The 21,276-nt window shown below is 48.7% G+C and overlaps 1 protein-coding gene across 3 annotated transcripts; it reads left to right on the top strand.

Annotated features, from left to right (window-relative positions):
• The first annotated feature begins 11,143 nt into the window (after positions 1-11,143).
• MARVELD1 (MARVEL domain containing 1) lies at positions 11,144-15,469 on the top strand. Of its 3 annotated transcripts, XM_059900403.1 has the most exons (3): positions 11,144-12,403; positions 12,652-13,352; positions 14,892-15,468. In XM_059900403.1, the coding sequence occupies exon 1, from the start codon at positions 11,289-11,291 to the stop codon at positions 11,808-11,810; it is 522 nt and encodes a 173-aa protein (XP_059756386.1). In that variant the 5' UTR covers positions 11,144-11,288; the 3' UTR covers positions 11,811-12,403; positions 12,652-13,352; positions 14,892-15,468. The 3 variants fall into 3 exon arrangements, with proteins under 3 accessions (XP_059756386.1, XP_059756387.1, XP_059756385.1); XM_059900404.1 differs by having other exon boundaries at positions 11,144-13,347; positions 14,892-15,469; XM_059900402.1 differs by having other exon boundaries at positions 11,144-13,352; positions 14,892-15,467.
• The last annotated feature ends 5,807 nt before the right edge of the window (positions 15,470-21,276 follow it).

The following is a 21,276-nucleotide window of genomic DNA, read 5'->3' as shown; positions in this document are numbered from 1 at the left end:
CATGCTAAGGCCAGGAGGCAGCTTGACTCAGGAGGACTTGAAATGAGGCCTGGAGTAAGGTCAGCAAGGGAGAGAGAGGTGGGGAAGCAGAAGGTAGAGGCAGGTAGTGAAGAAGTTTCCATTTGGTCCTCTGAGGGGAATAGCATTGTATGTGTTTATTTAATAGATACATTATAGCACTTACTATGTGCCAGTAATGCCAGTCAGCACTTTACAAATAGTAGCTCATTTCATCCTCATGACAAATTTGTGTTTTTAGAAATTCACTTTGGCTGCAGCTTGAAACTTAAGGGGACAGGAGTGGATGCAGGGTGTCCAGTAGGCCCTTGATAAGTGCTTGTTTGCTTCGTTGGAAGATGAGGGGTTGTTTGTGCACTGGTTTAAAAATGGTCACAAAGGGCACCTGGGAATAGGCAGCTGAGTCTCCCTGACTTCTTTTTCACTTCAAAGCTGACCTTTGTGGTCATTTGAGTTCTCTTCTGTAAAAGTTCCCAGGGGGGAAGAGTAAGAGCCAGCACACTGGGATTGTGGGTCTCTTTTGGCAAGGTGGAGGGTATGTTTGGGAGCTGTTTTTCCTTATCCCACGGTCTCTAATTCCTCTCTGTGTCCTGCACAAAAAAATATCAGCAAGTGCTTTATTGTAGCTTAAAGGGTTTTAACAGTGGCTTCTCTTTGCTCTCCTGAAGCCCTGTGGAAATACTGAAAAGAATGAAGAAATCAGCAATGTTCATCTCCAATAGAAAGTATTGCTGCAAAGCCTTTCATCCAACTGCTTGGCTAAGGAGGGTACTGTGCAGACAGTTAAACCAGGAATCTGGGCTTCTGAATCAGGAACTCCTTCTACTCCATTCTCCACAATAGGAAAGCCAAACTCTTGGGATATCAGTGCTTGGAGAGGCTAAGAATTCTGATGCCATGAGCTCCGCTGAGCATACCAGGGTAGGAATTGGGGACTTGTGGCTTCTGGGTCAGATGTGACTAAGGCTGGGTGGAGAATATCTGGTGTCTCCAGACATCTTTGCAGGCATGTGACCATTATGTGCTCACCACACAATGGAACCATTTCTATTGCTACAGCTTTGTGATTCAATATTTCTGATGAGAAGATGAGGCACTTCCGTGAGGCCATGCAGGAGTGGGGGATCTGGGATCCACTCCCCAACAGGGCCCTGTTTAGTGAAGGCCTACCCTGGGGAATGGAGCCCTGGGGTAATTCAGGCCAAGACCTGGCTTTACCAGGGATCAGATTAAGGTGAGGCAAGTGGAACACTCCTTGGGTGCAATATTTGAGGGGCCAACAAAAAACTCCATAATTAGGATAAATATTTTAATGCAATATCTTTAAAAATCAAAATTAATGCAAAATATCCATGAACAAAGTATTGACATTTAACATAAAGACAGGCTGTTGTTTGTTTTATGACACTGTATCATTTTGCAATGGGAACAGTCATTTCCAATCAGCTCGCGGTTCCCAGGAAGGCCGCCACTGTGTCTCCTGCCAGTTGGCTTTGTGAGTGTTGACAATATTGTGCGAACAGATTGGGCGACACAGGGCTTTATATATGGTTGTGTTTTTTGATCGTAGAGCTTTTATCCACTTTTTCCATTTGGTTCAAAATATGAGAGGATGTTTTGATAAGTGCACATAGGGGCGCACATTTTTCCTTTCGCCCTAGGTTCCAATATGGCTCAGCAAGGTGCTAGTTTTTAGGAGTGTAGAGTCTAGGAAAAGGGTTCTAGCTGTTTAACCTTAGGCAAATGACTTAACCTCTCTGCTTCTCTATTTTCTCATTTATAAAATGGGAATAATCATACCCACCTCTGAGCGTTGCTGTGAGGATGAAGTAAGGTACTATAGGCACAGTGCATAATATAAACCTTGCTACAGACACTAAAGCAGCATTCGACTCCTTCCCTCTCTATGCTGCAGGAATTGTTCAAGCAGCTGGACAGTCACAAATGGTCCCCCAGTGGGGCTGAGACTTGTTCCCATGGGTTTGTTGTTGCTGAATGTTCTGTTCTGGGGAGAACAGAGAGAACTTCCACACTCACCCGACAAGCAACAGTGAGACTCTTGAGTCAACTCCGTTTTTCTTGATAAATGATCTGATCATTCTAAACTTTTTAAAAAGCACCCTTCTGCTTAGGACGTTACAAAAAGCAACTTACAACAACCCTCTTCTGTGAACTTACAAATTGAACAGGCTGAAAACAACAAAGTCCTACAGGCAATGGTGCATTATAGAAACATTTAAAAAAAATACACCGTTCAGGGGCTTCCCTGTTGGCGCAGTGGTTAAGAATCTGCCTGCCAATGCAGAGGACACGGGTTCGAGCCCTGGCCCGGGAAGATCCCACGTGCCGCCAAACAACTAAGCCTGTGCACCACAACTACTTAGCCTGCACTCTAGAGCCCATGAGCCACAACTACTGAGCCTGCGTGCCACAACTACTGAGCCTGCGCTCTAGAGCCTGTGCTCTGCAACAAGAGAAGCCACTGCAATGAGAAGCCCGTGCACCGCAATGAAGAGTAACCCCCGCGCACAGTAGCAAAGACCCAACACAGTCAAAAATAAATAAATAAATTTATAAAAAAAAAATACACCGTTCATGTAGATTAGAATTCAAGGTCAGTATTGTATTAGTCTGTTCGGGCTGCCATAACAAAATACCACAGTCTGGGTGGCTTAACAACAGAAATTTATTTTCTCATAATTCTGGAGGCTGGGAAGTCCAAGATCAAGGTTCTGGCTGACTCGGTTTCTGGTGAGAGCTCTCTTCCTGGCTTGCAGACAGTGCCTGCTCACTGTGTCCTCACCTGGTGGAGAGAGAGAGAGAGAAAGAGACCTCTCTGGTGTCTCTTCTTATAAGGACTCTAATCTTATCAGATCAGGCTCCACTCTTATGGACACTCTCATTTAACCTTAATGACTTCCTTTCTCCAAATGCAGTCACATCGGAGGTTAGAGCTTCAACATATGAATTTTGGGGGACACAATTCAGTCCATAGTAAGTATGAACTCATGGTTTAAAAAATACAGATAAGTAGATACAGAAATAAATATTGCTATAAATATATGTGTACATGTATGCACGTGTATGTATACCCATGAACACATGCAAACATACACATTCCCCAGCCATGTCTGCTGAGAGGGCCTAGAAGCAATGACACTCCAAGAGGAATAAGCACACTTAGCACCAGTTATTGATTTCTCAATACCATGCTGTACAAAGGGAACCACGGCTCCCTGGAGAAATGATTAATTCTACCACTGGGGTTGAGAAAGTTCAAGATGATCCTAGAACATCTTGTGCAAGAAAGTAAGTAAGTACTCAAAGAATGATGGAGATGTGTCAAAAGGACTAGAAGTCAGTTTGTAAGGGCTCCCATTAGCCAAATGTGGAGCATGAAAATAAAATAGGACAGTAACAGATTATAACCCAATGAGTAAAATAAGATATATAAGTTTATAGTAATATAAATAAATGAATTAATAAATAAACAGAGGAGAAGAGAAAACCCTTCCTTATATTAGAATGCCAGCTAATAAATGTAGAAGGAACGATGCAGTTAGAAAATCACTAATGGCTACTAAAACAGCCCTGTGGCAGTTACAAAAACAAGGACTGTAGTAGTTTTGCATATTTTCCCTCTGTTGTGTATATATGGTGTCTGTACATACTAACCTTTTTTTTTCCTCTTTCCATTTTCATTTTATAGGTAAGCTTTTATTTAAGTTGTCGGAAGTTAATCTTACAATTTAGTCTTTATGTAACAGTATATTTTTTGGACTACTGCAAAATCTGAGAAGTATTTATTTATTAATATTTTTATTTATTTATTTGGTTGCTCTGGGTCTTAGTTGCGGCAGGCGGGCTTCTTAGTTGTGGCATGCAAACTTTAAGTTGCAGCATGCATGTAGGATCTAACCCGGGCCCCCTGCATTGGAGTCTTAACCACTGTGCCACCAGGGAAGTCCCTATTATATTTTTTATTTTTTAAATTAATTAATTAATTTATTTTTGACTGCATTGGGTCTTCATTGCTGCGTGTGGGCTTTCTCTAGTTGCAGCGAGCGGGGGCTACACTTCGTGGTGGTGCACGGGCTTCTCATTGCAGTGGCTTCTCTTGTTGCAGAGCACGGGCTCTAGGCGCATGGGCTTTAGTAGTTGTGGCATGTGGGCTCAGCAGTTGTGGCTTGTGGGCTCTAGAGCACAGGCTCAGGAGTTGTGGCGCATGGGCTTAGTTGCTCTGTGGCATGTGGGATCTTCCCGGACCAGAGCTCGAACCTGTGTCCCCTGTGTTGGCAGGCAGATTCTTAATCACTGTGCCACCAGGGAAGTCCAACTGTTATATTTCTTAGATTTTTGTTTCCGATATGTCTGGCGCCTAGGCTGGGAAAACTGCAAGGCTAGAACTGCTGATTGGAGTGCTTCAGTGGCTTCCCAAAATGACCTGGAGCATGGTGGCCTCAGAACAGCCAGCCTTCTTTCCTGATGGCTCAGGGCTGCCTGAGTTCTGGTGAACAAGGAAGAAGCTGCATTGTCTTTGTTGACATAACTTAGAAGTCACAGTATCATTTCTGCCACTCCCTTAGTTATGATCAGCTCACAAGCCTGCCCGGAGTCAAGGGAAGGGGACTCTCTTGATGACAGGAGAATCAAAGAATTTGCAGCCGTTTTTTAAAAACCACCATGGAAGAGAACTTAGGACTCAGAGCCTGGCAGTTAGGCTCAAACCCGACTTGCTTAGTTACGGTGCTGTTGTAAGAGAAGACTGCCGCCGGAGAGGCAGGCTCCCAAAGCATTTCAACTCCACTGAAGATTCTTGTTGCTCCTCTTGATCTCCGGATACCATGATGTTGGCTATTTTGGCATCTTTCCTGATGGGTCAGGGGAAGGTCCTCTTGGCTCTCTAGTGGCTCCTGTGAACTTTGATCTTTCTGGGCCATGGCAGCAGAGAAAGAACCAGAGTTGGGGAAAATCTCCATGATTCACCACATCCTTAAGAGGCCCCAGTGGTAACGGGAGGTTAGAGACCCAAATAATAGTGGAGGGGAGACCACATTTGCTTTTTTTGCTGTGCGGTTTGAGTGGGTCAGGTCTTGTAAAGAGTCTTTTGTGACACTGGGGAAAGTTCACGGTTAAAGTAGAGACCTAAGGGGAAAGTTCACAGTTAAAGTGGATTCGGGGACTTTAAGGCAGCTGTAGCATTTCTAACCGTCTGGAAATCTAAATTTAGTTCCTAGCTTAATGTGTCTGAATCTCATTTTCTTCAACTGTCAAGTGGAGCTAATAAACGACTTGTCTCACAAGGTTTTGAGGGCTAAGGAGATGATTCAGGTTGGACACTCAGCACAAAACATCATCTGATGGGGACCCAGTGCCCAGGCCAGCCCTTGGCGTCTACTCCTCTTGCTTTAAAGCTCCTGCTGTGGGTGGAGTGGAGAGATGGTGGGGGCCCTTTCCTGGGGCCTCTTTGCATAGCTGGGTGAGAAATGGAAACAACGTACACAGGCTCCCCAAGTTCAGAACTGGGGGCCTGTGACAACCCCCCGACTCTCGGGACCTCTTGCCTGGCCCCAACCTCTGACCATTGCCACCAGATTGGGACCATTCTCTTTGCCGCCATTCAGGGGCAGTCTTCTGAGGTCCTGCCGCCTCCCAGACCAAGACTGAAGTCCAGATTTACATAGTAGGTAAAAGCCTGGATCTAGAAATCAAATATCTGAATTCCATTGTCCACTAGTTGCTTGACACTGGATAAGTCACATAACCTCCCTGTACCTCCGTTTCCTCATTTTCAAGCAGAGGTGGTTTAACAGCTCGGACCTCACAGGGCTGTTGGGGAAGAGTAGTAAATGAGACGAGTAGCGCGCCTGGCCCATGGGGAGTGCTCTCCAGGTGTGATTCCTGTTGGGCCACTTCCACTTTTATCCGAGGCTGACAGGCAGCGGTGGAACTGACTCAAGCCATCCTGGCTCGGGTGTCCATCCTCACAGGTGAGGCCCCTTCTTTCCCCTGGGAACGTGGTCCGCTGGGGTCTGCACATCCCCACCACAGGTCCCAGCAGGAGGCAGCCCCTCGAGGGTGTGGTCTCAGGGCCACCTCCCTTGGGCACCCACAGTCACTTAGCCTTAGGGGCGCAGCCTTGCCAGTCAGCGTCCTGGGTGGCTTCACACAAAGATTGGCCTCAGGGGTACCTCTGATTCCGGATCTGGTCCTGGCCAGCTTCCACTGGGGGGGAGGGCTGAGCTTTGTCAGAGTCAAACGCCTTCACTACTGGTCCAAGCGCCGCCCGTGGCCCCTTGCCTCTGCCTCTGCCCAAAGGTGCCCAGAGCTCAGGCTGCCTCACTGCCTCATGTCTCCTGCAAAGGCCTAGGCACTCCTTGGGAGCTGGATTAACAAGTTCAAAGCCCCCCAGCGTCCCGCCTAGCTCCATTCAGAGGGGACCCCACCCACTACTCCGGTAGCCCCTGTTCCCACAGTCTGGCGGGAGCCACATTGGGAGCAAGCCTGGAGGCCCGCGGGTGAGAGTGCGTGTCCTGGCCTGGCTCACAGAGCTCCTGTAGAGCCCCCTGCCCTGCAGCTGCAGGGAACAGGAGTCTGGGTGCCATCCCAATGGTGTCACAAAGTGAACACTGACTGGATTGTGAGTCAGGACACCTAAGTTCTAAACTTGGCAATCATATCATCAACCAGCTGTGTGACCTAAGGCAAGTCACATACCCTCTCTGGGCCTCTGTTACCCCCTCCATAAAATGAGAACCCTCAAGCAAATACTCGTTAAGGCCTCTTCCAGCTTAGGCATGCTTTTGTAGCATAATGCCAGGTACATAGTAGGTGTTCAGGAAATGTTTTCTAGTAATTTAACTATAAGATTCAAGGCAGGATTCTCCAGGTCCCTGTACCCATCTATTTTCTTACTGTGCATTTTGCCTTTGCTGTTAGCTGATTTGGGTCAAGTGCCAGCTCAGGGCTTGGGACATAAAAGGTGTTAAACCACTGTGAGTTGAGTCTATATATGCAGTATGTTTACAGTAGCCCAGACACTGAGAACAGAATAGAATCTGACTGTGAACAGTAAGAGCTGATCGTGGGATCTCAGGGTGGGCTACACCTTCCTCCTTATTACAGGTTACCTCCCCCTCTGGGCATATCGAATGTCATTGCATTGGGGCTCACAGTATCTATCTAGTGCCACTACTTGTTCCCTAAACAATCTAACCCCGTTTTTGCTCACACTGTTCCCTCTGCCTAGAACACCTGTCAGGGGCTGGGATTTACCCCACTTATAAGCTAAAAAGCTAGCCAGCTGTCGTTTCATAAATGCTGGCAGAAGACACAGGATTCCTGAGTCAGAGACAAAGGATTGACCGCTGTTGGCTCAGCAAGCAGCATTAGCACCATTGTTATACCTCTCTCCCTTGTTCTCAAGTTTCACGGGGGCACCACAGAGGGGCCCAGGTGGATGTTACACATGCAGCAGGTTTGCATCACAGCTGCGGAGCACTGAGCTTGGAAAACCCACCACAGTCCCCTCCTACCTCACCACTTTTATCATAAGCAATAAGTGAGTCTGCTCTGTGTCTGGGAGAAGATGTTCCCTCATCCCTCAAAGTTGCTGGCTGCAAACAGAACACTGAGAAATGGTTGCGGAAAGAACGATCATGGCCTTGCATTCTTGGCATACTCAGTGATAACATCCAGGGATGCTCAGGACCTGCCTGATGGGGGACTGCCTCGTCCAAGACACCTATCTCCCACCTCTGCTTGTCAAAACTCTATCCATCCTCAAATGACACTTCGTTTTTGAATCTTTCCTCAGCCCTCCCATCACAATACTCTTTCCCTTTTGTATTTTCCTTATAATTCTCATCCATGCCTCTTTTTTGTGTCCACAACTGTCCCTCCCCTACCAGCAGAGTGCAAACACTTTGAGGGCAAGCATTGGTCCTCTTCATTCCTGCATTCCACACCCAGATTGTTTGCATCCAGCAGGTGCTTAGACCATACTTGTTGAGTTGGAGGTATCAAGATCTTTGTGCATGGTTATGCTTTTGCGGAGTCTGTGGACCATCTTTTGGAATGTCTTCAAGATTCCAGAGGCTAAAAATATCTCCTCAAAGCCGCCAAGGGCGCTTCCTTATAAGGAGTAGGATTTGCCTTGTGAAGCCAAAAGTTTGTGTCCACCAGGTGGCGCCCCACCCCAACTCTCCTGATGCTTTATTTATTTATTTATTCTTTATTTTTAATTTATTCTGTTTATTTATTTTTGGCTGCGTTGGGCTTTCGTTGCTGCACGGGCTTTCTCTAGTTGTGGCGAGCGGGGGCTAGTCTTCATTGCAGTGCGCGGGCTTCTCATTGCGGTGGCTTCTCTTGCTGTGGAGCATGGGCTCTAGGTGTGCGGGCTTCAGTAGTTGTGGCGCATGGGCTCAGTAGTTGCGCCTTGCGGGCTCTAGAGCACAGGCTCAGTAGTTGTGGCACATGGGCTTAGTTGCTCCGCGGCATGTGGGATCTTCCCGGATCAGGGCTCGAACCCGTGTCCCCTGTGTTGGCAGGCAGATTCTTAACCACTGTGCCACCAGGGAAGCCCCAGATGCCTTTTTAGAAGAGGGAAGGATTCTCTTGTCTGCCTCTAAATGTTTGTTGGCTTAGGTCCCCCACTTACAGAGGTAGTTTGTGTGGCATAATTCCCTGTCATCAGTGCAGCACCCAGATTCAGCGCCCAGCTGCGCATCCTAGCCCCAACCACACTCGAGACTGGCACCCTGAAGACATTGAGGATGTCTCTCCAGGGGTTGCTCAGGGATGCTGAAGGAACAGCCCTGAAATTGGGATCGGAAGACCTAGGTTTGAGTCCCCACACTGATACTTAGTAGCTGTGCTTCTTTGGGCAAGTCATGTAACCTTTCTGGGTCCCTGTGAGAGTAGCTGAGAATTCAATATGCGAAAGTATATAAAAGCGTATTGAATGTGGACCTGGAGTCAGCCACACCCAGGCTCCTATTTAAACTGTCACCCACCAGCTGTGTGAGCATGGTCCACTTCCTTACCCCTCTAAGCCTTGGTTTCCCCATCAGTGAATCAGAGTTAATACCAGTTATTTTAAAGAGTTGGTATAAGGATTAGATAGAACAATAAAGTGCTCACTTTATATAAAGTGTATAGTAAGCATTCAATTCATAATAATCACATATATATTATGTATCCTTAGCCCCTCAAATGGTGCCTAGCACTTCCTAGGTGCTTAATATCTATTTGCTGAATGAAAAGATTTCACAGACGAGGAAACTGAGGTACAGACCCCCCCAGGTCCCAGCACCAGGGAGTGGCGAAGCAGTGAGAAGTAGCCAGGCTGTCTGCCTCCAGGGTTTACACCCTGAGCCTTTACGCCATGCTGTCTTACCAAAAAATGCGGGTGGTATACACCACCATTTGTTCACTTAAAATATGCATTCAGAGCTTTCTCGGGTACCCATAGGTGGGGCTGAGTTGGCAGTGGGAGGCATTAGCTCCCTGAGAAGCCACGTAGTTTTTCCTCCCTCAAGGGGAGCCAGGGGCCAGCTGCCTCATCCCATGACCAAGAGACGAGAAAGGAGCTCCGTAGGGTAGGATAAGCTGGGGGTCTGATGCATGCACAGTCCCCAGGACAACAGGGGTCCTCTCACTTCCGCTGCTGTCCCTGCAGCCACCCAGTCTTCCACTCCACAGACATTTACTGAGTCTCTTACGTGCCAGGCACAGGCAAAGATGGATAAGACTTGATAACCAATGGTTATGATGTAGCTGACTCAACTACTACAGAGGGAACCTTCAAGGGGGGCCTAGAAGAGCCAGCAGTCAACAGCCTGGGAGGCTAAGCCAAGGGGGAGGAGCATTTAAACTGGGCATTGAAGGATAAGTAGGAATTTGCCAGACGAATGGGGTCTGGGAATGAAGGGCATTCTGAGCCTATTTGGCAACCTTAAGAGGTTTGGTGGGGTTGGCATGCTGGGTGCAAGCATGGGTAAGAAAAGGAAGTGGAAAACCAGGAAATTGGAAGTCGGTTGGGGCCAGATTGTGAAACATCCCCATAGAAGAGATAGAACCCTATTCTGTGGTCAGTAGGGGAAGCAGTGTATATACAACCAGGTCTGTGTTTTAGAAAGATGCCACAGTGCACAAAGGTTGGATCAGAAGGGGAGGGAAGAGAGACCAGCAGCAGTTACCAGTTTCGTGGTCTTAACCTCTCTAGGCTCCGTTTTTCTCCTCCGCAAGATGAGGAAAATAATTGTATGTATCTCGGGGGTTCTTTGAGGCTTTAATGAGAATTCCTGCAAAGCACAGTAATAGCAATAATGTAAAGCACTGTTGGGCTTTGCTGTCTCTTAGAGCTGGGTTTGTGTCCTGGTCATGCTGGGAAGCCTATTTTTAGTATGCTCGATGGCAAAGAAGTTTGGAAAAAAGAGATTGAACTAATAGGACTTCGCTTTGTGGCACGGGAGGGGCAGTGGAGCCTGGAGCAGGTGATGGTCCCTTTCACTGACAGGAGAACTCAGATGGCTGAGACAAAGTCTGAGCCCAGCTTTGGACAGAATAAGTTTGGGGTGGGCCCTGGCAGGATATGATATTCGGATGTCCAGGTGAGAAGAGATGGCAGCTTAAGCCTGGCACTGCTCTCCTCCAGGGCCAAGGAAGGGCCGGGAGGCCCCAGAGAACTATTAGGACAGGAGGGAGGAGAAAGAAAAAGACCCAGCCTAAGACTGAGGGGACGCTCCACCTCCAGAAGACCGCTCTCAGCTTCGAGGCTGGACCGGAGCCAGGGAGCCAGGGCAGGCAGGGCGGGCAGATGTGGTAAACTTGGCCCAGTCGGACGGAGCGGAAGACCCGCGGCCGGCTGGGGTGCCCTCCGCCCTGCCCCGAGGGGGAAGGAATCTGAGCTGGGAGTTTGGCGCCGACGGGAAGGGGGGCACCAGGGTGGTGAGCGAGGCCCAAAGAGAGAAGGCAGGAAGCCTTGGAGGAGCGAGTGGGGGTGGAGAAGGAGGAGGGGAAGGGAGAGGGCGGGCAGGAGGGGTGGAGAGAGAGAAACGGAGAAAGAGAGGAGGGCTGCGGGGAGGAGAGAGGGGAGGAGAGAGGGGAGGTAGAGTGGGGAGAAGGGGAGAGGAAGAGAGGAGGACTCGGAGGGGAGCGAGGAGGCCGCGGCGGGCTCAGGGGCACGTCGGCCGGGCCACCCCCGCGAGCCAGACGTCGCCATTCCGCTGCTCGGGGCGCCGCCGCCGCCGCCACCGCGCCCGGGGGCCATGCTCCCGCCGCCCCCGCGCCAGCCGCCGCCCCAGGCGCGGGCGGCCCGCGGCGCGGTGAGCCTGCAGCGGGCCTTTCTGCGCGGCCCGCTGGGCGTGCTGCGGCTGCTGCAGCTGCTGGCCGGCGCCGCCTTCTGGATCACCATCGCCACAAGCAGGTACCAGGGCCCGGTGCACTTCGCGCTCTTCGTGTCCGTGCTCTTCTGGCTGCTGACCCTGGGCCTCTACTTCCTCACGCTGCTGGGCAAGCACGAGCTGGTGCCCGTGCTGGGCTCGCGCTGGCTGGTTGTCAACGTGGCGCACGACCTGCTGGCGGCCGCGCTCTACGGCGCCGCGATGGGCATCATGATCAGCCAGACGCAGAGCCACAGCTACTGCAACCTCAAGGATTACCAGATGTCCTGCGCCTACCACGCCTTCCTGGCGGCCGCCGTCTGCGGCGGCCTCTGCCTCGGCCTCTACCTGCTCTCGGCGCTCTACGGCTGCTGCCGCCACTACCAGGGCGAGCAGGAGGTGGCGTGAGGTCGCTGCGCCGCGGGGCGGGGAACCCGTCCTTCCTGCCGCCGCCGCCCCGCGCCCGTGCGCCCCGGCTCCCTCCCCTCGCCCTGCGTTCCCGCTGCCGCCAGCGCCCCGGCGCCCGGATCGCAGTTCCCGTCCGACGGCTTCGCCGCCGTCCAGAGTCTGGACAGCTGCGCCGTCTCCTGGGACCAGGGCAGGGCCGCATCCGAAGGGCGGACGCACTCTTCCAGTCGGGCCGCCCCGAGGCGAAGCCTCGCTGTTCCTCTTCCCCTTCCCGGCCGAGAGCGAGACGTGGACAGGCGCCGCGTAGATCCGGGGGAGGCTCCCAAATTGGAACCAGTCTACTGGCGGCGCCACTGCCCCCTCCCTCGCGCTCCGCGTTCGGAAGAGCACCCCCTTGCCCTGGCCCCTCTTCCAGCCCCGAGTGCTGAAAAAGGCAGGCATGACGCCGCGGGCGTAGCTGGGGACGGGCCTCCACTGGTCCTGGGATGAGCGACGGGTGTGGTTTTAGTTTGGGATTGTGCGGGCATCCTGCGCAGTCCTTCCGGGCCATCCCTCGGTGCTTTGATGTCTTGCGCTGGGGCCCACCTGCAAAGGTGAGGATGGATAGGGGGCTGTACCCTTGCACCTTTGGAGTCTTCTTTCTCCTCCTCCTGTTCCGCCTTTGTCCTCGCGGTTCACGGAGGCCAGTTCCTAACGCCCACTAGCTTCCCTAGCCTCGCCTTCCCAGCCTTCCTCTCACAGGTTTCTGTTCCGTCCCCACCTCCCAATATCTTTTTTGCATTAGGGATACCGCACCAGCGTCAAGGAATGTCAGGCGAACCCCACCCCCTTCTTTTTGCAGATGGAGACTCAGAGCTTGCTCTTGCGAACAGCCAGAAAAAGATTAGAACCCGGTCTTTGGACTCCCAGTCTAGCGTTGTTTACTTTAAAGCATTGGTTGTTCCCAGGAATCCGGACTCTGGAGCTACCCTCTAATAGAGGGTTTCAAGGCCAAAAGGGTTTGTCTAAGGTGCTTTCTCCCCTTCTTGAAGATTCACAATGCTCATTAGCATATGAAAGGCTCTGAGAAGTCCTGCTCTAAAAGAAGCCCAAGTAACTCAGTTTACAGTGTTAACTGCCTCTGGACCTGGACCAGTTTTTTCCACCTAAGGTTCCAAGCAGCCGTGTGTCGTCCTGGCTCTCATTTATCACGAAGGGTCCCGACCCATTGGCTGTGGTCTGTTTGAAGACAAGGGGCACTCCTTCTCTTTCCCAGGGAATTTCTATAGCAGAAGGAGGCCCCGCACCCCCTTCATTAAAGAGAAGATAGCCGGCCCTACCAGGCCAGCGAGAGCCTGGGGAAACTGTGGATTGAACATTCCTTTACATTGTTTGGGAAATGAAGCCAAGGTTATCCTGATGGTTTCCTGGTTTCCCAGTCAAAAGGAACATCACCTGTAAGAGATGCTGGCATTGACCATGAGCAACTGGCAGGGGTGGGTCGCACCAAACAGAGAAGAAAACTCGGGATCTGGGATGAACAGCTGGCCCAGCCTCGGTAAGGTAAGATGCCTCTTGGCTTTCTGGAGAGGTCATAGGCCTTTGAATAAAAAAAACCCAGAGCCCGCTCCTTTTCTAAAAGTTAAAGGGTTTTTATTCAGGAGCAAGTTGAAGGGGTGACAGTAATAACCACAATGTCCAAAGGGTTATGACAACAATTCAACCTTTTTGCTAAATCCTTCAAAAGTCTGCTCTTTGAAAAAGTTCAACCCTCTCTGGATTAGAAACTAGAATAGGGGAGGCCAGAATACGTTTTTGTGAGCGTGTTTGTAGAGTTTAGTAGGAAAAGTCTTAGGTTTCTCTGTTGTAGTGGTGAAGATCTGGGTGGGGATGTGGAGCGCTTTTGTGAGTTTTACATAGTCACCATCTTTGCATCTTTGTGCCCGGCACTGCTCAAAGCACTTATGTATTCATTTCATTCTCTCAACAACCCTATTGAGCTGGGTTCTATATTATTTCCATATTCTGTATGAGGAAAATGAGTCACAGAGAGGTTAAGTGACTTACCTAGAGTCTCCCAGTTGGTGAGTGGTGAGTGGTGGAGCTCGGATTTGAACCCTGGCAGTCTGACCTCTTCAGAACCAGGCTGTGCTATATACAGTAGGGGGTCAATACATGTTAGATACTGTTAACATGGTTATCTTTATTTATTTATTTATTTTCATATTTTGGGCCACACCACGTGGCTTGTGGGATCTTAGTTCCCCGACCAGGGATCGAACCCGCACCCTTGGCAGTGAAAGCGCAGAGTCCTAACCACTGGACCGCCAGGGAATCCCCATGGTTATCTTTGGAAAAAAAAATTTTTTTAATTGTGGTAAAATATTCATAACATACAATTGACCATCGAAACTGTCTTTAAAGGGTACAGTTCAATGGCATTAAATACATTCACATTGCTGTACAGCGATCAGCACCATCCATCTCCAGAACTTTTTCATCTTGCAAAACTGAAACACTGTATCCATTAAAATTGTGGTTATTTGTGTTATTGTTGTTGCTATTGTTTTCTGTCCTCCGGGAAATCCTAGAACACTGAGCCCTTCAGCGTCTCAGTTAGACTGGGGTCCTGCTGCCATGCTCCAGGCAGGGTACCTGTTTCCTCAGCGCCCACCACTGGTGCCAGCCAGAGCCTGGGGGTGGCCTTTGCTGGGATACTGGGGGTGTCTTGCAAGCCCAGCAACTTTGGTTCTTCTGTTGCGGGTTTCCATGTTGCTGAGGCCATGGAGACTCCCAGAGCCAGTCATTCTGACCTCTCCCAGGGCCCACTTCCCTGGGCCAGCAGAGGGTTTCAGTGTCTTCACTGGCCATATAGGGAGGTGGGGAGAGGGAACAATCTTTGCCCAGCAGCTCCTTTTCCACATCATTCAGTGGAAGAGCCAAGATGGTGAAGGTTCATTTTGCCTTAACATAGAGAAGTTCCTATTCTGCTTGCGTTATGACTTGGGCACAAGCTTCCAGATGCCTGGAACTGAGCCGTGCACCCCTGAACCCTAAACAATGGCTTTTGAGCTCCAGCATGTGTTCTTTTCTCTTTTTTAGATCATCACATAAGCTGCATCCTCAGCTCAGATCCAGCCCTTTGAGGACCTCTTCTTAGCCCCCAGCCCATAGTGCTTTGTCTGTGGTTAGCTGACCTTACTCAGGAGCAGACGTCTCCTTGGCCTTCATGGTACCTTATACAGCCACATGTGCCTGAAACATTCCAGAGCTCACTGGCTCATCTAGATGTGCCTTCCCACTTGGCCTCCCGCGGCTTCTCCAGATGTGAGAAGGACATGAAGACGGCTCCCACACCCATCCTCTCCTCCCCCTCGGGGCTCTGTGCCATGGGAGTGGCTACCTGAGCTGGCCCGGAACTTTTGGATACTGGAGGCAGCCTCCTTGGCCTCCCTCTATGGACTCCAGGACTCGATCCAACCTGACACTGCTGTGGGCTGCCCCCAGCCCAAAAGTCTGGGACCACTTGTGGGCCCAGGAGAGGATTTCTCCAGTATTCTACAAAGGCCAAAGAGAGGGTGTGCATGGGAGGGTGAGGGAGGGTAGGGAGAGGGGACCGATGTGCCTCATTCAGTAGTTTAGTGGTGATTACTAATATGCTTTTCTGAATAAAGTTTGTTTGTCTGATCTGGGTGCATGTGTCTTCTCTCCTGCCCCCTGCAGTAACCCTCTGTGTCAGGTCCCCTAGCCTCCCTCCATCTTCTCATTTTGCCACACTTGTCTGCCTCCCCGGCTTCCCCTTCTTTCTGGGAGGGAAAGAAAAATGAGGTCATAGATTTCCAGTACAGTTAGGGCAGGACACAGGAATCAGGAAGAAAACTGCCTGTGTCTGTCCCTGACTGAGGCTGGAGGGAATTCCAGAAGCTCCCACCCCGGCTCTCAATGGGCCCTCTGTTTGGGAAGTTCCACTGCCTGATGGGCAGGCACAGAATGACTGTGGTCACGGAGCCAGAGGGTCCTGTTCTGGTCCAAGCCCATCATATTACAGAAGGGGAAATGAACACCAGGGTGGAGTGGCAACTTGCTTAATGTCACAGAGCTGACTGGGGCCAGAGTGGGGTCTCCTGGAGCCCAGGCTCTGGTTCTTCCCTGCAGATCATTGTTCTGGTGTTGCCTTCTAGACACACCCAATCTGGTCTCCCTTCTCTGCCTTCCAGCCTCAGCCTGCTGACTGAGGTACCCTGGAAAGGGCTGGAGGGCAGTTAACAGGCTTCTTGTCGGCTCCTCCCTCCTGTGACCTGGGCCTGAAGTCCACAGCCAGGACATAGAGTTCTACTGGCAGATCTCAAAACCCACCTAGAACGGCTCCAGGCAGAGATCTGATGCTGTATGTGCTCCACACCCACTCTCTTCAAAGCACGCTCCTCAAATACAGCACAAACTCTCTCTCTCTCTCATCCTCCTCTTCATGGTTTGCATTTCCAGGGTGGAGGAGAATGCCACCAGCTGCCCAAGATCCTCCCTTTCTCCCCTCTTCCCTCTGTGTCAATTAGTGAATATCACACGAAATAAAAAGTGGTCTTTATGCAAAGGCTGGTAAGTCACCTGCTCTACTTCAGCTCGGTGGAACATTTGCGATTGAAAATGTGCTTTTACTTGCATTACCTTATTTGATCTTGTCACCAGTCTTAGAGGTTGGCATTGTCACCCCCATTTAATAGAAGAAATAGAGCCCCAGAGAGGAGAAGGCCTTATCCATGGTCACAGAGCTGGCAAGTGGCAGGACTGGGCCTGGAAAGTAGATGTTCTCTTACTATCCTCAGCAGCCAGTTGCTAAGCCCTGTGGGCCTCTGGGCAGGCTCTGAGGTAGAGGTGGAGTTTGGTTTTCCCTCCTAGAGACCAGGTGTTCAGGAATGGTCTAATCTGACATTTCCTGTTTAATGCTGGGGGCACTTTGAAATAAGACACTGCTCCTTGGGGACATAACTGAGCCCATTTGGGTCTGGGGAATCCGAGGGATTTGTTCATTTCTATCTATTACTTTTTCTGCTTTTCTAGGGATGGGAGTGGGATGGTCATTGGTGAGGAAGGAGAATTAAGAATTCCTTTTCAGGCATAAAAAGGAAAGGGCAGGGATATGGGAGAAAGGTCTCGTTAGCACTATTTATATTTTTATTGTTTTTGTTTGTTACAATTGTTATTTGTAGAATAAAATAGCAATATATACCCATTAAATTTTTTTACCTGTACAGAAGTGTACAAAGTAAAAAGAGAAGTCATTCGATCATCCTAACCTCACACCTGAGCAATAAGCCATTGTTCACTATTAAGCCTTCTTCCTTAATTTTTATAACTAATGAAATATCTGGATGCTCACCCACATACACACATATACATTCAGACTCTTCTACAACTTGCTTTTAAAATTTAGCAATAATATAGTTCTAAACACTTTCTAATGTTCTATAATATAATAATATAGCTCTAGTCCTTTTTATTTTATTTTATTATTTTTTTGGAGAAAGAGTTCCACTACCATAGTGGGAATTTTTATTTTATTTTATTATTTTTAAAAAATTTATGTATTTTATTTATTTATTTTTGGTTGCGTTGGGTCTTTGCTGCTGCTCGCGGGCTTTCTCTAGTTGCAGAGAGCAGGGGCTACCCTTCTCTTTGTCGCGGTGCGCGAGCTTCTCATTGCGGTGGCTTACACAGGCTTTAGGCGTGCGGGCTTCAGTAGTTGTGGCGCACGGGCTTAGTTTCTCCACGGCATGTGGGATCTTCCCGGAGCAGGGATCGAACCAATGTCCCCTGCATTGGCAGGTGGATGCTTAACCACTGCACCACCAGGGAAGTCCCTCTAGCCCTTTTTAAATGTTCATATAAACAGAGACTGCAAGAATTTTGTGGGCTTTCTGGAGCCTTTATAACTTTCTCACTTTGGCTAACTCCCTTGGTTGCTTTCTATAGAGATCATAGTAAAAACTGGCCCTTTTTTTACAGATGAGGAATAGAGGCTTAGGATGGGGAGTGGCGCTCCGGGGTCTGTGCTCCTTCTACCCCCAGAGTGCCAAGAGTAGCAAGGAGGGGAGGGAGCAGAGGGGCGGCTGTATCTGGCATCACAGCCAGTCTTGGGGAGAGGAGCACCAGGGACTAGGGTTAGTGGGGGCAGCTGGAGAGAGGTGAGGAGAGCCTGACAGTCTCTGGACCCTGTGGAGCAAAGGAGAGGTATGCTGGGGAGGTGGCCAGAACCCAAAGAGGGCACCTGGGCATAGCCAGCAGGAGGGCAAGGGCCACCACACCAACCTCATCAGCCTGTGGAAATTCCAGCTGGGCTCTTAATCTGAAAGCCCTTTTGCCCTCCCTGTTCCATGACCCCATTCCTTTTTGGTTTTTCCCCATTATTTATTTATTTATATATTTATTTTTATTGCGGTATCGTTGTTTTGCAATGTTGTGTTAGTTTCTACTGTACAGCGAAGTGGAGTTCCCTGTGCTATACAGCAGGTTCTCATCATTTTATACATATTAGTGTATATATGTATGACCCCATTCCTTTTGAACTGGGTGGCTATTTGGGATCTTGTAGGCACCAAGGCTGTGGTGTTCCTTCCCCAGCACTGAGGTGAGGTCCAGCTCCCAGAGGCAGTCCCCCTGCAGCTTGATAGCTGCATCTCCCTGGGGGTGGGAGGCAGGCTGTCCTTGCTGCCATCTCCAGGAGTCCTGAAGGGGGCTCTCTGCTGCCACAGGTAAAGTACTTCTGAGACAAAGTTGGGAAGAGGGGGGAAAGGGAACAAATATTTGGAAGTGTTGGTAATGAGCCAAGAATATGATGGATGCCTTATGTAACGTCCTTATCATTCTCACAAGCCCGTGCATAAACCCCTATTTAACAGACATGGAGAGAGTTTCAGAAGGGTAAACTGATTTCCCCAGGGCACTTGACTAAGTAGCAGAAACAAGATTCAAACTCAGGTCTAAGCTACCATGCTCTGCTGTTTCAGAGGATTTCCCAGAAGTCTGTTTCTTCCAGCCATCCAGAGACTTCACCCAGATCTACGCTAGATTTTGTAATAATTATATCTTAAGCTAAGGCAGGAAGGAAAGTTTATTATATTATTACAGATCTGAATTATCTCAGCTTCTTTCTTCCTGGTTTAAAAAGAAGTTGGATAATTACCTTCAGGTTTGATCAGCTCACTGTGCTGAGGTCACTCTCCTGCTCCCTAGAGACAGTCCCTCTGTCTGCCGGATGTAAGAAGCATTTGTGAAACTGCTCCTCCACCCAGCCTTTCTCCCTCTTGAGACCCAGTGCCATAGGTGTGGCCGTCTGATCTGACTCTGAACTTTTGGATACTGAACTCTGTCTTTTGCAATCTTGCCCTGATTCTGTGTTGGAATGACAATCTCACCAGCCATGGAATGAAGCCTCTATTGGTCTTTCTTGTGTCCACATTTGAGTTTTCTTGAAAAGATGCACAGAGGTGTTAAAAATTATTGTCACTTTCCTGAAGGTCAGGACCTCCTTCTTCCCTACGGAATCTGAGGTCCATCTTTGCTCTCCTTTTTATTCCCTTTGGCAGTTCCCGGGCTGTGCCTCTGTGCTCCAAGAAGTTCTGCCTCCTTTCAACCTGAAAGGACTCACTGTTCTCATCTTGTTTCCTAGGGCTCCAGTCCATCTGGAGAGACGAACTGACCGTGAGTTTTCAGGTGTCAGTAGCGGGACATTCACAGACTCCCCTCTTTATGTGTTTGCAAGATCTTCCATGATTTCATTCAAGTCAAAATTATTCCAGGAACACAGGGCGTTGCCAGGAACAGTTACTTGCTCGGCTTCCCTAGCTGTTTCATATCTGGGCATTTCACAACATGTCTTTCCTCACATCCTGGTAAACTCTGTTGTATTTTTCAGCTTCTCAGCATCTTCTCCCAGCCATCCCTAGGAACTAGTGAACTTGCTGAGTTTGTTTTTCCTTTTAAGTTAAATTGGTGAACTACCTCAGTGAGCTTAACCTAGTGGGCCAGAAGGCTGAGGTGATGGGGTCTTTGTGTAGTGACTGTGATAGTGATGATAAAAATGATGATATTATTGTTGATAATGGCATTAATACTAATAAAGATTACACATGTCCCAATCTCTTGTACTCACAGCTTGCAAAAATATTTTTACATTCATTATTTCATCTCATCCTTATATGAAAAGATAAACAGCATAGATAATAACCACATTTTGTAGATGAGGCTCAGAGAGGTGAAGTGTTTGCCTATCTATCTATGTATCTATCTATCTATCTATATTTATACATATACACACACAAAGATTTATTAGGGTATACTTCTATGTTAAACCACACATGGTTTAAATGTACACTTTGGGGACTTCCCTGGCGGTCCATTGGTTAAGGCTCTGTGCTCCCACTGCAGGGGGGATGGGTTCGATTCCTGGTCGGGGAACAAAGGTCCCGCATGCCACAGGACATAACCAAAAAAAAAAAAGTACACTTTGATGAGTTTTGACGTATGTGTACACTTGTGAAGCCATCACAATTAAGACTGTGGACATATCCATTGTGCCCCAATGCTTTTTTGTGCCCCCTTGTAATCTCTTTTTCCCTTTTCCATCTCCACACCCCAGGCAACTACTGATGCTTCCCATGACTATAGATTAGTTTATGTAAGTGGAATGTACAGTATGTGGTTTTTTTTTTCACCCCCATCAGAGGGGGCAGTGTCTGGCCTCTTTTACTCAATAATTTTGAGATTCACTCATGTTGTTGTTGTACCAATAGTTCATTCATTTTTATCTATCACTAAGTATTATTCCATTGTATGGATATACTATAATTTGTTTATCCATTCACCTGTTGATGGACATTTGTGTTGTTTCAACTTTTTGGTTCCTGCAAATAAAGCTGCTGTGAACATTCATGCACAAATATTTGTGTGGACATACACTTTCATTTTTCTTTGTTAAATACCTAGCAGTGGAGTGGCTTAGCTGTGTGGTAGGGGTATTCTTTTGCTATTTTTATTGGCTATGTTCCAGATGAAATTTGTTTATTTGTGTGTGTGCTCTTGCCTGACATTTGTATCATGGATGGTAATTTTGGACTCAGAATAAATTGGAAAGTTTTCCATCTTGTTCTGTTCTCTGGAATAGTTTAACTATATCATTTTACTGATGGGTTTAATAAAATTGTCTACAAAATAACCTGGTCCTGATGCCTTTTAGGAAGCTTTTTTTGTTTTATTGGTTTGTTTTTAGGCAAGCTGTGCGCCTTGTGGGATCTCAGTTCCCCGATGAGGGATTGAACCGGGGCCATGGAAGTGAAAGCCTGGAGTCCTATCCACTAGGCCACAAGGGAACTCCCTTTTAGGAAGTTTTTTGGTTAATTCTCTCAGTTTCGTTAATGGTAATTGGTCTATGCAGGGTTTTTTGTGGCTCACCTACTGCCTTTCCATTTGTGGCATTTTTATTCAAGTTGTC

Source organism: Balaenoptera ricei, chromosome 16 (genome assembly GCF_028023285.1).
Source record: "Balaenoptera ricei isolate mBalRic1 chromosome 16, mBalRic1.hap2, whole genome shotgun sequence".
In the NCBI taxonomy this organism is placed as follows: Eukaryota; Metazoa; Chordata; class Mammalia; order Artiodactyla; family Balaenopteridae; genus Balaenoptera; species Balaenoptera ricei.
Note: the sequence above shows the minus strand (reverse complement) of the source record. Positions and strands in the feature narration are given on the sequence as shown.